General features: G+C 47.6%; 1 protein-coding gene across 2 annotated transcripts in view; it reads left to right on the top strand.

Annotated features, from left to right (window-relative positions):
• The window catches only part of NRIP3 (nuclear receptor interacting protein 3), a 738,043-nt gene that overhangs the window by 672,074 nt on the left and 50,047 nt on the right, over positions 1-15,922 (top strand). For both annotated transcript variants that reach the window (XM_069623692.1, XM_069623693.1), the window contains one exon: positions 331-428. In XM_069623692.1, the coding sequence (XP_069479793.1) occupies positions 331-428 (98 nt within the window). The remainder of the gene's footprint in view (positions 1-330; positions 429-15,922) is intronic.

A 15,922-nucleotide genomic window follows, 5' to 3' on the forward strand; every position in this document is an offset into this window, starting at 1 on the left:
CTGATGCCATACAGTTGTTGGATCAAGCACATGTTATTACTGGGGATTCGTAGCAAACAAGAAAATAGCATGGATTAACCACGCACGGATCACTGCTACATTAGTAGTATGCACAGATCACTTGGAGTTTTTGCTAATGTTTATGAACTCGTGTATATTAAGACTGAAGTCACAAGGGTGAAATAAATGCAAGATGATGACTGTTTCTTACTCGCAATACTCTTCTTTATAGGCAAAAGGTTGTATGATGACATATGGTCCATTAATTTATGCTGATCCAAATGTTTAGTCTTTAAACTACATCTTATTTCTTTTTTTTTTATATTCCAGTGTGTGATAAACCTGGAAAAAAATAACATTGAATTTGGAAGGACGGAAAGAGAAGCCATCCCCTTTGTCGACAACAGTAGCATATTAAATGAACCAAAGTAAGTCTTATGGAGGAGTGTTGAAATCGTCGGATTCAAATGTGGCCAATTTCTCACAGAAATGTGTGGTTGTTTGAAGATCATTATGAAAAATGTGTGAGCCCCTCTAGTACTCAGAGCGAAAAAAGCCAAATACCCTGTTTTATGGGATGGCGTCAATTCAGGAAGATTCGGGAAGGTCAACGAATCACTGTGCCATACAAGTGTAGAAATGTCCATTTGCTTATCAGTTTGGATAAACCCGAAAGGGAAGTCCACTGCCAACATGTTGCACGTGTTTTCTCTAAACAGGAGTACTGACAACAACTCAGAGCTGGTGTTTCCAACCCTTACTAACTTACGGGCATAGCACAAGCCTGTCAAAATGTGATGGACCCTGTAATGAGTAGCAATAAAGACAAATTACATGTTCTGTGGGATGGTCCACACTCACGAGGTTCTGCAATCCTGTTTTGTCTCCCTGTACCTCGCAGGAGTCGAGGTATCACTTTGCATATTAGTCTGGTCCCACTCACAAGGACAGTCCACCACCAAAATACTAGGAAACATTCTCCTCTGAACAAGAGAACTAACAGCAATTCATCAGACATAATCTATCAACATAACCTGGTTTGTCTCTGAGTAAACTGTAGTACAGGGGGCAATGTGATGTTATCAAGAAAGTACAGTGTTGAGGAGTAGCAAGGAAATACACTTTGGATCCAGGGCCTGAAACAGAGCCATTCTTTCTTCTTTACATGGTTGCTTTGAAAGCCAACCCAAAGGTTATTAATGGTCCTTAATAGGTCCTTAATAGGAGTAGGGTGGTGCAAGATAAAGTGTCAGTAAAACTTCTACTGCCACTTAGTCCTCACTATCATAGTCTGAGCTTGGTGGGGGGAGTTACATTTCCTCTAGAAAAATAAGGATATACTGCAGGAGGAATTGCGACCCAGGATCAAGGATCCAAATCTCCATGTAGTCCGATAGGACTTCAAAATGGGTGATAATTCTGCCACCCAGGCACTTGTAACTTGGGGCATTTATCGCCCTAATGTCCCATTGTTGATGCCTGCCCATTTATAATTGTATTTTGTACGCAGCTTTTTTGGGCTGATTCTGCCTTCCAGCAGTGTCATTTTTGCCTGAGAAAAGAAAGCGCCTGTTGTCGCCCGACCAGTCGCAGCTGTCGTCTTTCATGAAAGAAGCAGCGGTTACACAGGTTCAGAGTTTTTGAGTGGTGTCTGCGGACAGGCCTGTAGGGTATTTTGTGGAGATTTGGGGCCTGACGGTATTTTATTACCGCCGAAAAATAACTTAGCAACAATCACTCCTTGTATTCAGATTGGGCCATGTACAACAATAATACAGTGGACATGCATTATTTCAGCACCCAGACATGCATATTTGGTATGCGTGGTTGGTATGTGTGGTTGGTGGTATTTTGGTGAGCATAATTCCCTTGTTTTATTTGTGGCCCCAATGTCCAGAATCCCTTATCTTTGCTTAGATTTTTCGTGTAATCACTAGAGAGACCTCAGACCTACATTTCAGGAATACCACATTTTCAGTGTTAGTGTTAGTGTGCCACCATGGGCGATCTCACTGACTTATTTACGACAGAGAGCTATATGTGGTAATTTTGTGGTAATTTCCACTACCTTATTTACGGTAGGGAACTATGTCCAGAGAGTCCCTCTTCCCGTTGGCTCATGTACCTCCAACGAACTATGCTACAAAAAGTCACTCACAACTGTCCATACTGAATATGATCATGCACACATCTGTCTTAAAATGACAATTGCACTGTTTAAAAATCTCCCCACATCATCAGCACTGTATTGGTAAATATAAAACACACCACCCGTCTGCTTTCAAATATTTTTCTGTATTATAAAAGTTCCATTTAAACATGACCTCACTCTTTACAGAAATAAATAAAATAGCACAGTAACAGCATTGTCTGTGATACACTGAAAAGAGAGTGGCGGAGAAAAGAACTCAATTGGCAACATTAACATGTGATTAAGGCACAGGAATCTCCTTTCCTACACTGACTGAATATTCTCGTACACACTCAGCTCCCACACTTATGTAATTACCTTATCTGTTCAGCCCGAGTTTTCTTCAGCTGTTCTCTTTCTGAATGTGGCTCCCTTGAAGATTAACCCCAGTGAAAACGAGCGCCTTTCGTTCTCAAACCAGGGTCATTGCCTGGAACTCTCAGCTTTTTCAGCAGAAATGCTCCAACCAGGAAAAAACAGGTCCTTCTCCCAGCTCTCCAAAGCTCCACTGTTCTCCCTCTCTCTTCAAACTCCCCCCAGCAAAAAACTAATCACTGCCTCTAGCATGATACTTGCTATGACGCTGCTCCAATCAGAATCAATCATGCCATCTCCTCCCTCTCTACACAATGGCTCATTTTTATAGTAATACTTTGTAACCAACTGATTTCCTGTTCTTTCGAGCCCTTTTGCTTCCTGTAGTTATGTGGACAGAGCAGCAGAGAAAACGAAAAAAAAAATGAATGTGCGTTTAAAAGTTCACTTTCAGAGTAGGCCTATTTCTGCAGGGGAGACACATTTTTATTAGTGGGTTATGTTAAATTCAGTTTTATTAGTCAGGTTATTTATGAGTAATGTTAGTTATTAATTTTCAAATGTGTCTCTTGCACCATAGGCATTTCAGGTGAAAAATAGTGTGCACTTTTGAATGTGCACGTGTGCTTTTAACTGTAAAAATAGATTTGCATCTTATATGTTAAAATCGTTTTTGACTGAATAGCCTGTCTTTCCTTGTTAACCTGGTAACACATATAGCAATGCACCGCACCCTTGTGGTGGTGCTGCATAAAAAAAAATGCTACCTGTGCAGTAGTGCTGTACTCTGTGCTGTAACACGCCAAATATCCTTACAGGCCCCACTGATATTACCTGTGTTTTCAGACAGCAGTGCTAGCACAAAACAGAACAGGGATTTTCAACAAAGAACCTTCAGGTGCTGTGCAAACATGCTATTGTGATGTCACAGAAGTGAATCATATTTTTGGTTGTTCACTGATGTAACCTTACATCAGGAAATAACCAGGTTTATATTTAGCAGTTGCAAATAGTTTCCACTGGAGCCATTAGCAACAGTATAGCGACAACCAGGGCTGGAAAGGGATGACATTTACTGGGGGGAAAATCTCTCCCTTTGAGTGGCAGGGGGTAGGGAGCCGGGCTCAGGGCGTGGCCCCAGGCCAGGTGACGTCACGGGTCAAGTCACAGTATCTCTTAACAAAACCCAATCCTGGCGAATTGCATCAAAGCAAAGAGCATTATCGAAACATAAGAATGCCCAAAATTTTAAATTTGAAACATGCCTTATAGTGATTCAGCAGCAAACCCTTTTGAGGGAACGATGGAAATTGCACTCTGCTGTTTACATTGGCCACAATACTCACCCTAACACACAAAGTCTGTGAATTGCAGGCAGGGGAGCTGACTTATGAAATTCCCAGAGGGTGCCCAAATATAGGAAGTGACATCACCAGCGGTTATATGACCGCATTTGCACGTTGTCGCCAACTTGTTGCGACGGGGTTGGGGGGAGCACTGAACAGGGGAAACATTGGCTAGCATGCACTGCATATACTAAAGTCAATTAAGAAGGAGGTTTCAACCATACAGGTGCATTCCAGTAGGCCAACACTGCCCCTACTCCACCCCTCTATAATCATCCATGTTGTAGTAGCCCTCAAAAGGCAGAGCAACACAACTAGGATGGGAGAACAAAATGCCATCCCATCCTGTGAGTGTGTCAAAACTCAGAGCAAAGACTATGCGTGTGCCTCCTACCTTGGAGCACAATCTCACTAATTTGGTGCAAAGCTTGCAATTGGGTGCATGGGAATCCCATGCGTGTGTGTGGACTGCAGACCCTGGATCACATGCTCACATCTTCAGTGTGAAACTCTGGCCAAGAATCTTTGGGCAAGCATTCAGGATGGGTCTCACACCTTTAAACAGTGTGATATATTGAGTGGGCACCTCACTCCTTGGAGCATAGTGTACCAGTTGCTGGTAATCTCACAACTGAACGTACAGTTTCACTCTTGGTCATCTCAGTGACCCCATGTATATTAATGGAGACAGTCTCCCATCTGGGAAGACAATTATATTTCTGTTAAAACACTCTGAATTCTCACTCCAGTTTTCTCGATCTATAGATCCATACCATATTAATTCTTTGTGTGTGCAGTTGTGATAACTTGTGTCTGAGAGAGCTCATTCTTTCATTAAGGATAGATAAAGGGGTAACAACCCCCTGTATGTGGGATCAGGCTCATTTTGCCCCATGGCCCCTCTCTCCAGAATAGGTGAGCAGGTTTTAAGTCCCTGCTGATTCTGCTGTAGTACAGGCTTGAGCCTTCTATCCCTTGCCGAATCACGGCTTCCAACATTCTGAGCGGCAGCTTATGTACAGCAGGCAGTTCGGGACATGCCTGTTGCCAATTGAATGTAGCCAGATCTACTATTTAGACACGTGGAGAGTGCCATGAACACATATTGCTGGTGAAGAAGCACTCAACATACAGAACACAATGGTATAGTGTTGCAGTCCTGCTGAGAAATGACAATTTGGTCTGTTTAAATGTAAAGCAGAGTGACTGAGAAGTACACACACTGTGCCATTAAAAATAAAGCAGCTGTGGTGGGTGGAAGTGCTCCTTCGGTGGCATCAATAGTATGCAATTCCCTGCGGGGTAGTGTTGGTCATTTCTTATTGAAGTATAGCAGCCCTATTGAGAAGTGCCATTAAAAGTGAAGCTGTCAAGTAGGCTGGATCAGTGCTCCCCATAAAAGGTGTAGAAGCCTCTGTGAGAAGTGGCAGTACTGTCCCAACGGTGAGAAGTGTAGTATTTTCACATTAACTATGCTTAAGCACTTTGGGTTATTAGATAGTGCTGCTACATTCTGAGTAATTCCATCCCTTTAAATATATTAGCTCTTGTATAACCACAGCAGTTGTGAGTTATTCTGACGAAGATGATATTAGACTTGCTCAATAGTTCGGGTTCTCTATCATTAAACGTACTTCAGATCTTCAGAGTCTTGGGAGGATAGCTCAGGGGCAACATGCTCGCCTTGGAAGCAAGACGACATTGAGCAACACAGGTTCAATTCCTCAAGGTCTGTGCTTAGAAACCTCTGGATATTACGTGCATAATAAATAACCAATTAAAATTTAAATAAAACTGCAGAGAAGTGCTGGGGTCTTGTCAATAAGAGTGCAGCAGCTCAACTGAGAAGTGCTGATGGTGTCCCATCAAAAATATAGCAGCCCCACTAAGATGAACTAGCACCGTCTCAACAAAAGCATAGTATTACAATTATAGAAGCCCTTTTGCCAAGAGGGGTGCACAGATGTACAAATAGACCCAACCAAAAAGATTTTTAGAATTTGTTTTTAAAAACTCTTTTTATTGTTCAACGGTGGTCTCAACAGTTACAGCAATCTCATCCCATCAATACACACAAGTCGACAAACAAATAAAGCATTTACATTTAACGTTATATGGGCGTTTCATCATCTGAGAGCAATTCACACAGATACACGCGGAAGGGGCCCCATATGTCTTTTGGTCGGCTTGCCCCCGGCAGAGTCAAAATATATTGTTCCTCACATTCATTGATATATGTAAGTTCGCGGAGGAAAGTGGTCATGTTTGGTGGCATAGGCATCTTCCAGGCTTGTAGGATACATTTCTTCGCCACAGCGCATGCAACATTGAATAGCCTCTTAGCTTTCTCCGAGCACTTGCCAATGTCTCTGAATAAGTATTTTTGGGGGGTTAGCTGTGAGGGTATCTGTGTGATTTCAGTCAACATTTTGGCCACTCTCCATAGAATCTCAGAAGAGCAGGGCACTCCCAGTACATGTGAAAGGAGCCCACATATTGGGCCCCACACTTAGGGCACTCCTCCCCCCCCGTGCTCCGCCACGAATGTTGCCATCTTAGCTGGAGTTTAGTGTAGTCTATTTAGGAGTTTAAATTGTATCAAGCGTAGTCCCGCATTTAATGAAATCTTTTTCGTGGGTGCACAGTATCTGCTCCATTTGTCTTCCGGGATGGGCATTCGCAGGTCTATCTCCTATTTGTCTTTGACCCGGTTTACCGATGCGGTGTGGGTCTGTACTGCTGCATATAATTTAGAGATACCCAGCCCAGCATTCATGGTAATGAGTTGTGTGCAGGGGAGTTGGGGGGGTTCGTCTGGGAACATTGGCCATCTTTTCTGAAATGTGGCCCTTACTCTGTAGTATTGTAGTATTTTGAGTAGCCCACCCCCATCGCTCTTGTGAAGTCTTCCTTAGTTGCAAATTTACCATCTATAAACATATCGCCCACCTTCATTTCCATGTGAGGGTCCCAGCCCTCCTGAATACTCGCATCGGACGTGGGGGGGATACCCGGAAAGTTCCACAAGGGGACCTCTGGATTATATGGTGTCTCCAGGTTCAGTCGCTTAAATAATGCTCCCCAAGCCCTGATCGTGCAGCTGAACGGGTCATACTCACACGTGTCTTTGTGTCGTGAATTAAATAGGACTGACTTAATGTCTGCTGGGGATATAGTTTGTGCTTCCACCCAAGTGTGTGGCGTTTCCCGAGATTCCTCGTACCAGTACTTTGCAAACTGTGCCTGGGCGACCAGATAGTAGAGCTCAAAGTCTGGGGCCGCTATACCCCCAGTGTTATAGGGCTCTGTCATTTTCTCCCACCCAATTCTAGCCATCGTCCTGTTCCATATAAAGGTTACTACAAACGACCGCAGTCTAGAAAAGAAGTCTCTGCCTGGCCATATGGGTATATTTACAAAAAAACATAGTAGCTTGGGGAGGGCTATCATCTTGAGTAGGGGTATCCTGCCGTATAGGGATATGGGGAGGTGTCCCCAAATCTGTAACTTTGTGCTCAATGTTTGCAGTGCCTTCTCGTGGTTGTCTGCATAGAGGGTTTGCCTGGTTCTGGATACTAACACCCCGAGGTATCTAATGTGTTGGTCTGACCATTTAAGGCTGCAGGTATTCGCAGGGCATTTAGTGGAAGGTGTGAGCGGGAATATTTCCGATTTGGCTATGTTAATGACGTATCCCGAGTAGTCCGCAAACTCATGTATATCTGTCATAAAGGGCACTATGTTTTTCTCTGGCTCACAGACGTATAGAAGCGTATCATCCGAATAAAGTGAAATTAGCTGGATAGAACCTTTCATGTTTATTCCCTTGTCCCCATGTCTTAGCCGGACAGCTGCTGCCATTGGCTCAATAGTTAAGGCAAACAAGATGGGCGAGAAGGGACATCCCTGCCGCGTGCCCCTACCTAATTGGAACAGCTCAGAGATGGTTCTGTTTGTGCATACTCCGGCTCCTGGAGTGGTGTAGAGCAACCGCACAAATCTAATGAAAGCAGGTCCCACCCCAAATGTTTCCAACAATGTGAAGAGGTAAACCCATGACACAGAATCGAACGCCTTTTCGGCGTCAAGGGCTACAGCAGCTGCGCTCCTTCCTGGGTCAATCTGCGCCATTATACTAAATAGTCTACGGAGGTTCAGCGCGGTGGATCTCAGGGGAATAAAACCATTCTGATCGGGGTGAACCAATGTGGAGACAAGGGTAACATTCGGTTCGCCAGCACCTTAGCAAATATCTTAGCATCAACATTGATAAGCGATAAGGGCCTGTATGATGACATGTCACTAGGTGGACGTCTGTTAAGCTCACCTGGTATCCACAGGGACGCCACCCAGCTGGGTTACTCGCTGGTATGCTTCTCAGCTTTGCCCTGAAGTGGTCTGCAGGGAAGGTTCTGCCTTGTGGTAGAATTAGGCATGCTCTCTGTCCTGCCTTCTTTGCAGGGGCGCGTTGTCTTTCATGGGCGAGTGCGGTCCAGTTACTTCACTGACACCAGCCCGTTTGATATTGTTCAGGTAGGTCTTATTGCTGTTCTTTAGTTTTGTTGCTATCCTGCATGACTTTCTTTGTTTAAAATGTCTTTTTTTTCTCCCTTAGGTATGCAGAGGTTCAGCACGGCGAACTGGCTTGGTTGAGCCCTCTGGTAAATGATGGCGCATTAAGAGCGCTATGATGCGGTAAGTAAGCGCTATGCGCAGCGCTGTGAAGTCTTGCCTTTGCTAACTTGTGTTTTCCTCCCTTGTAGGTCGCAGTGTTCTTCAGCGCAATTGGAATGTCCGGAGTGGTGCCAGCCGAGAGGCGACCAGCCAGGTAAGCCTTTTGAGCAGTTCGTAATTTGTAAATGTCTCTTGCCTCTATCTTCCTCTTTCAGGTCGTTCTGTCTGGGAGGCATGCAGATTCGAGGAAGCTGTTCTCAGTAGCTGCGAGTGTTTAAAGATGAAGACTGCAGGTAAGATGCTGCTGCTAATGATGTTCCTTTTGTCTCCTTGCAGGTTCTGCTTCTCCGAGGTTAAAGGGAATAGCTGGACACGGTGAGCGTCACGTTGCAAGCTGCAAAGTAACACGAAGCATGTTCTGCAGTCAGGGTGTGGTTTATATAGCCCAGGTAAAGTAGTACCAGGGAAAGTAGTTCCAGGCCTCCCACACCCAAAACACTAGACCGCATAGTTTGGTTCTTAGGAACCAAGCTATGTGGATGCCTCCATGTTGGCTGACAAAACAATAAAGTAGTTCCCACGCACATTGTTGTTCATGGTGTATGAGCCTGGCTCCATGAGGGCTTTTGAAGAGCATGCCAGGCTCTAGAGGCCCGAGTCCTGACTTCACCTGGCCAATGGCTTTGCCAGAGGGGGTTTTGGGCGAGGGTTGTGACAGCATTGGGGCTTGGGCAACACTGTAATAATGGCTTCCCTCATTGTTGGGGGCAGTATGCCTCCCTCTAGGGCTTCCTCCCAAGTCTCCAACATTACAGGAATTAGTTCCGTGCGGAACTCCTTGTAGAATTCAGCCCCTAACCCATCGGAGCCCGGTGCTTTGCCAGACGCTAGCCCCATGATCGCCTCACTCACTTCTTCTGCAGTGATCGGTTGGTCTAGAGCCATTTTATTCTCAAGTGGGAGTTGTGGGAGCCCTAGTGACACCAAGTACATCTTAATCTCAGTGGTCGTTTTCCTATCTCTATTTGAGTACAGTGCTTGATAAAATTTGGCAAATTCCCCATTTATACCCTCCTCGCTTGTCTTTACCTCACCAGTCGCATCTAGTATGCTAGTGATTGGATGTGGCTGCCTCTCATGTTTGATCAGGTTAGCCTATGTTCCACCTGCCTTAATGCCCTCACCATGTCTATGTGTTCTGGCAGGGGCTGCTATATATTGTATTTCTCTAGCGGCCAGATTGTTGAATGTTTGAATATGTTTATGAATCTCGGCCAGAATGGCCTTATCATGTGTGTGGCTATAAGTTTCCTCAAGGCTGTTTAAGGCATTCTCTACCCCTTCCAACTCACTCCTCACTCCTCACTTCTTTCAGGAGGCCAGTGGATTTCGAGATAATTGCCCCCCTAGCCCATACCTTGAAGGCTTCCCATACCATGGAGACCCGTGCCACCATCCCAATGTTGTTAGTGAATAACTCTGTTATTTCCTCACGTAGGGACTCCACTACACCTGGGTCACCAAGTATCCCACCCGGCATTCTCCATCTCCTAGCAGGCCTGGGAGCATCTCTCAGCCGAAGCTCCAGTATGACAGGGGAGTGGTCAGACAGTGTACGGGGCAGGATTTCGTAGCTGTGCAGCATCTCCGATAGGCCCTGCGATACAAAGAAATAGGGCCTCATTCCGAGTATGGCGGTAAGGGATAGCGGCCACCGCTAACGAGAGCGGTGGCGGTAATCCCTTACCGCCATACTCCGAGTTCCCTTTGCGCCATGGAGGTTTTAACACCTGCTTTTAGCAGGTGTTAAAAACCATGGCGCTAAGGGACCTTGATTTTAATTACGCCACCGTAATTTACGGTGGCGTAATTAACGCCTTCCCCACTCCCATTATGCCCTATGGGGCAAGAATGGGAATGGGGAAGGGTAAATGGGGATTGGGGAATTACCGCCCCGCCAACCTTGGAATGGGGCGGTAATTCCGCCATCCACCAAGGCGCTGCCGGTCCGGGTACGGCATCAACCAAGGCGTTAATAGCGCCATTGGTTAGCGCCGTACTCGGAATGAGGCCCATAGTCTATTCGTGATTCACTATCATGGACGGATGAGTAGTAGGTGTAACGTCTAGCACCTGGGTGTATTGTGCGCCATGCATCTATCAGTGCCATTTGTGGAAGTAGTTGCCCCAGTGTCAGCGCCATTCTGGTTGGTGTCCTCATTTTCGCACTGGATCTATCCGTCACCGGATCCAGGGCCATGTTGAAGTCCCCCCCCATATTATGGAAGAAGCATCTAGTTTATTGAGGGTTTCATATGTGTTTAAGTAAAAGTCTGGATCGTCGATGTTGGGGCCATATGTATTCACCAATGTAATTTGCTTCCCAGCTATTTCCCCCATACCAGAATGTATCTACCCATCGTGTCCACTTTGTGTCCCGCTGCCCGGAACCCCAGCGAGGGATGTATGAGAATGTTGACCCCCATGGACTGGGACGAATAGTTCGTATAATATTGTGTCTTCCCCCATTTGGGAATTATATTCACATTTACCGCACCCATTGCATGAGTTTCCTGTAGCATCACGATCTGAGGGCAATGTCTAGAAACATAATTGCTAACCTTCCTGGCCTTCATCGGGTTGTTTAATCCCCTTACATTCCAGGACAGCAGCGGTATTCTCAGCCCCTCTGTGACACCATTCCCATGCGTAATGTCACCTGCCATACCATCAAACGACTCCAGTATTCACATGGCGGTAGCAGCAACCACAACTACAAGCCCACTTAACCTTCATACCAAGCTCAAAAACAAAGCAACTCACCCATCTCCCCCTTTCATCCTTAGCTCAACATAGCTAACTGTTACCTCACATCCTGGCACCCCACCCGCATCATCTCTCCCAACTTGACGATGCTGCCCATTAACACTCATAACTTGGCCAGTGGGCTTTTCAACTGCGTTAGTGGACCTTTCCAGAGGGGCAGCTAATTTTGCCACCTGACCGCCCACGTCGGAGGCCCCAAGGCTCAGTAAACAACAGAGTTTGGTCCAGTCCAATTGTATTGACTTTTAGAAAAAAAACAGTACCATTGCAGGGTTTGTGTAGCTTCATCTGTCTGCCGGATCTCTTCCATCTACGCCAGGATTAGGTCTCGCATTTTCATCCCCTTTTCGATCCCTGGGAGGCAACGGAATGGAGGTCTCCACATATGCTATGGCTTCAGCAGGGTTCTCGAAGAAATGGGCCCTACCTCTGTGCTAGATTCTCATTTTCGTAGGGAAAATTAGAGCATAGGGAACACTACGGGGCCGTAGTTTTTTAACCATCTCATAAGACCTACGTTGTGTTTGTATGTTTGCAGAGAAATCCGGATAGATATGAATTATGTTTTCCTTGTATTGCAGCATTCCTTTTTCTCTGGACAGCCGGAGTATTGTGTCCCTATCCCTATAGTTTAGGTGCCGTGCTATGATGGTGCGGGGTGGAGCTCCCGGCTTCGGAGGCGGTGCAAGAGTGCAATGAGCTCTTTCGACAAAGAAGTGGTCCGAAAGGGATTCTGCCCCCAACACAGACTTTAGCAGTTCCTCCACTTGCCTTTCCATGGGGCCTTTGCCAAACTTCTCCGAAACCCCGACTATGCGAATGTTATTTCTGCGATTCAAGAACCTCGCACTTGTTCTGGGTTTTGCGCACTTCATTTTGGAGTAGGACTATGTCACGACCGTGCTGTGAGATTACATCTTCATTTGAGCTTATCCTGTTCTCTGCTTCCGTAATGCGCGCGCTTTCCATTTCCACTTGTGCTTTCAGGGAACCAATCATCGCCACTATGTCATCCAGCTTGACGTTGACAGCCAGGAACCCATTCTGCACAATTGTTGCCAGGCGATCTAAGGGGTCTTTGTCTCGGCTTTCGAATGTTTGTGCCGCCCCTTCTGATGTCGCCTGCGGCTGGGAGCTGGTAAAGGAGTCCATTGGGCCGTTTTTTTCCCCCCTACATCCTTCTTCTCAGTGCGGCCCATTAGTTACAGCCACCACTTTAGGGTGGATTGTGTTCTCCCACGCATATGTGACGGTTGCCCTGGTGACCAATATCGGATTTCAGCAGTTATAAGGGAGGGTGGTGGTGCAGCCTCTGCCCTGTCTCCCAGCTCGGGGTGTGTTGCAACACAGATGGGGGATTGAGTCTTGTCTCGTCCCAGGTGTACACTCCTTACCCCGGGGCTGTTATTATTGAACTCTCGTGTCTTCGTGTGAACACTGATTGGGGCCAAGGGGTATGTTATTCATGCACTTTCTGTGTGGTATCCTCCACCCCTTTATTGTTGTGGTGGTCAGTTGCCTCTGCACCCGGGCCGCCCAGGTTGTGTCGTCTCGCTTCTCCCCACTCTCACTGGGCTCCAGGAGCTCTATTCTCACACAGTTGCCAGTCTGCCAGCCGTGTCCCTTTTCCAAATTGTGACTCAGGGCTCACAACGCCATACGCCGGATGTCCTGGTGTTCAGCAGAGGAGTACAATAAGCTTGAGAGAAAGTGGTGGTGCAGACTCAGACTTGTCTCACAGTTCAGGGTGCACTGTGGTGCAGATGAGGTGTCGGGTCCTGCCTCGCCTCGGACGTATTCCCCTGTTTTGCGGGTTGCTGCAATTCAATTCCCCTTGCCCTCAAGTGGGTTTTGGTTGAATCCAGAGGGCATACACTTTAGCCATTAACCTGCAGCGTACCCCGCACCTCCTCAGATCTATGGCGGCGGGCTGCCTTTATCTCTGTGCAACACCGGCCTTGTTGTTGCGTTTATCCCCGCGTACACAGGGGCCCAGGTGTGCCACTTTCGAATGTCTATCAGCCCCCCAGCCGTATCATATCCCGAAGCGTACCCCTCACCTTTACAATGTCGTGGCGGCAAGCTGTCTTTATCACGGGGCAGCGCCGGCCATGCTGTTGCGTGTATCCCCACTCTGTCTGGGGCTTAGATTCACCTCTATAGGAGGGATGTCGTCCCCCCAGCCGTATGCTTCCCCGAGTATGAGTCGGGCGGTGTTTCAGGGCACCCGGCGCACTCCTCCCCCTGGCGATTCACTTACTTCGCCAGCAGTACCTCACCTGGACTTCCGCCGCGGGGAGGATCGGGCCTCGAGGGGGTGTGTGTTGTCGTCGCAGGTGCGTCTCCAGTCACTCGATCGGATCTTACTCTCTCTGTCTGGTGTGTGGAGATCCGTATGCGTGTCTCCTCTCAGGCGGAGGGCAGCGGAGCAGTGCGTTGCCGCCTTTCAGCCGCGCCAGGGTGTTGTTGGGCCGCCCTTCCCCCACTCGGCCGGCCCGCAGTTGCAAGCTCCGGGCTCACGTAGATGTTGCGTGGAGCCCTTGGTGGCCGCGTCGCAGCCCTACAGTCGCTGCAGCTTCCCACGCGGATATCTCAGTTGTCTCGGGGCAGACGTGCTCCGTTTTTTCAGGATCTCTGCCTCAGACCTTCCGCCGCAGTATTCTGTGGATATTCGTCCACCAACTTGGAGCTGGAAGGATGTATTTGATGCAAGGATTTCTAACGAGCCGGAGCTCTCCACCAAGGCGGCCATCTTAGACTTGCGCAACAGCGCCCCCAAGATTTTTAGAAATTGAGGGACAGGCTTGCTTTGCATCTGTGCCTCCATTTCTAAAAATCGTTTTGGGTTGGGTGCACCTCTACATCTGTGAACCCCGCTAGCCAAGAGGGGTGCACAGATGTACAAATACACCCAACCCAAAAAGATTTTTAGAAATTGAGGGACAGGCTTGCTTTGCATCTGTGCCTCCATTTCTAAAAATCGTTTTGGATTGGGTGTACCTCTACATCTGTGCACCCCTCTTTGAAAGAGGGGTGCACAGATGTACACATACACCCAACCCAAAAGATTTTTAGAAATTGAGGGACAGGCTTGCTTTGCATCTGTGCCTCCATTTCTAAAAATCGTTTTGGGTTGGGTGTACATCTACATCCGTGCACCCGGGTGCACAGATGTAGAAGTATACCCAACCCAAAACGATTTTTAGAAATTGAGGGACAGATGCAAAGCAAGAGCCTCTTGCTTTGCATCTGTCCCTCAATTTTTAAACATCGTTTGTTTTTTACCCGGCTTTCACCCGGGCCGCCAGAGAGAAACACAGTATGGATGGAACAAAGGGCCATCCATACAGCGTCTCCTCTCTACGGCCCGGGTGGGGGCGGCTCAGCCCCGACTTCATTCTGCCGAGAGGTGCCCAGGCCCTGGAGCCCCCTCGTACTCGGCACCCCTGATTGCAGGGCATGTACACCAGCTTGGAAAGCTGCAACAAGGTGTGTGAGACTTTTGATGTTTCTGTATTCAGCCTCCTGTGCCGAAAGCCATTTGCTTGTTGAAATGTGGGTTGCTCGTGAGTGCAATAACTCGGCTTCAGAAAAGATCTTGCTGGGAGTGCCCTGCGCTAGCCCCTGGGCCTGGTGACAGATCTGCTCTATAGAGGATTCCTCACACGGACGAGCAAACTGCACTTCAACGTCTTCTGAAAGAAGTCTGCATGTTAAAGTGCAGGCTGTTCGTGGGTGTGAGAAATCCGCTTCAGAGCAGACCTATGAGTTTCCTGCATTAGCCTTTGGCCCTGCGGACAGAGGAGCACTCTGGCAAGACAAACTTTGTCGAAGCGCTGCTCCACCTTGTTCTGGCCCAATTCCTACCCAAAACCCCTGCTTTTTGTGGGCCAAAAGGGCTGGTGCTGGCCCACCAGACTGAGCGTGAAAACTCAGGTTCATTGCTGGTCCTGTCTGCACCCGAACACGGGCTCCCTGGTGCTCCCATTGGAAATGACTGTGGCCAGAGCAGCAAGAAGAGCAGATAGGTGGTGGGGGTGCACGGGACGCTCTGGGATTCTGCAGATATATGGGGGTGTACTGTATTGAGTCATGGGGAGGGGCACGCAGGGAACGCTGCACGGGCTGCCGGCAAGGACACAACCAGACGCCATGAAGGTTTGCAGTAATCTTTCTTTACATGCGGTCACCTGACCTTGTATCCACGCATCGCTGCGTCCCAACGTGGTGACTGCTTGCGATGCTACATCTCCCCCCAAAATAAATATCGTCCTACCCCATCTCCTCTAGCCACCGTTGAGGTTTTCGAACAATGCAGCAGGGTCTTCCTTGTCCAGGTGACCTGGTGTTTTCTTCCAGGTTTTCTCAGATGATGCTGTGCTTTTCTCTTTCTGGTTCATCTTCATCAGCCTAGTAACCCGACCTCTATTTTTTTTCTTCATCTTCACACCATTGCTGGCGGACCTGACATTTGCCAACCCCGGCCTTTCTGAAAAATTCACTGTTCCTTGTTATGGCCTATCCTTCTCTTTCCGCCGTGATCGTGGATCCCTTAATGTGGGAGACAGTC

This window comes from Ambystoma mexicanum, chromosome 11 (assembly GCF_040938575.1).
Source record: "Ambystoma mexicanum isolate Mex_15411 chromosome 11, UKY_AmexF1_1, whole genome shotgun sequence".
NCBI classification, from domain to species: Eukaryota; Metazoa; Chordata; class Amphibia; order Caudata; family Ambystomatidae; genus Ambystoma; species Ambystoma mexicanum.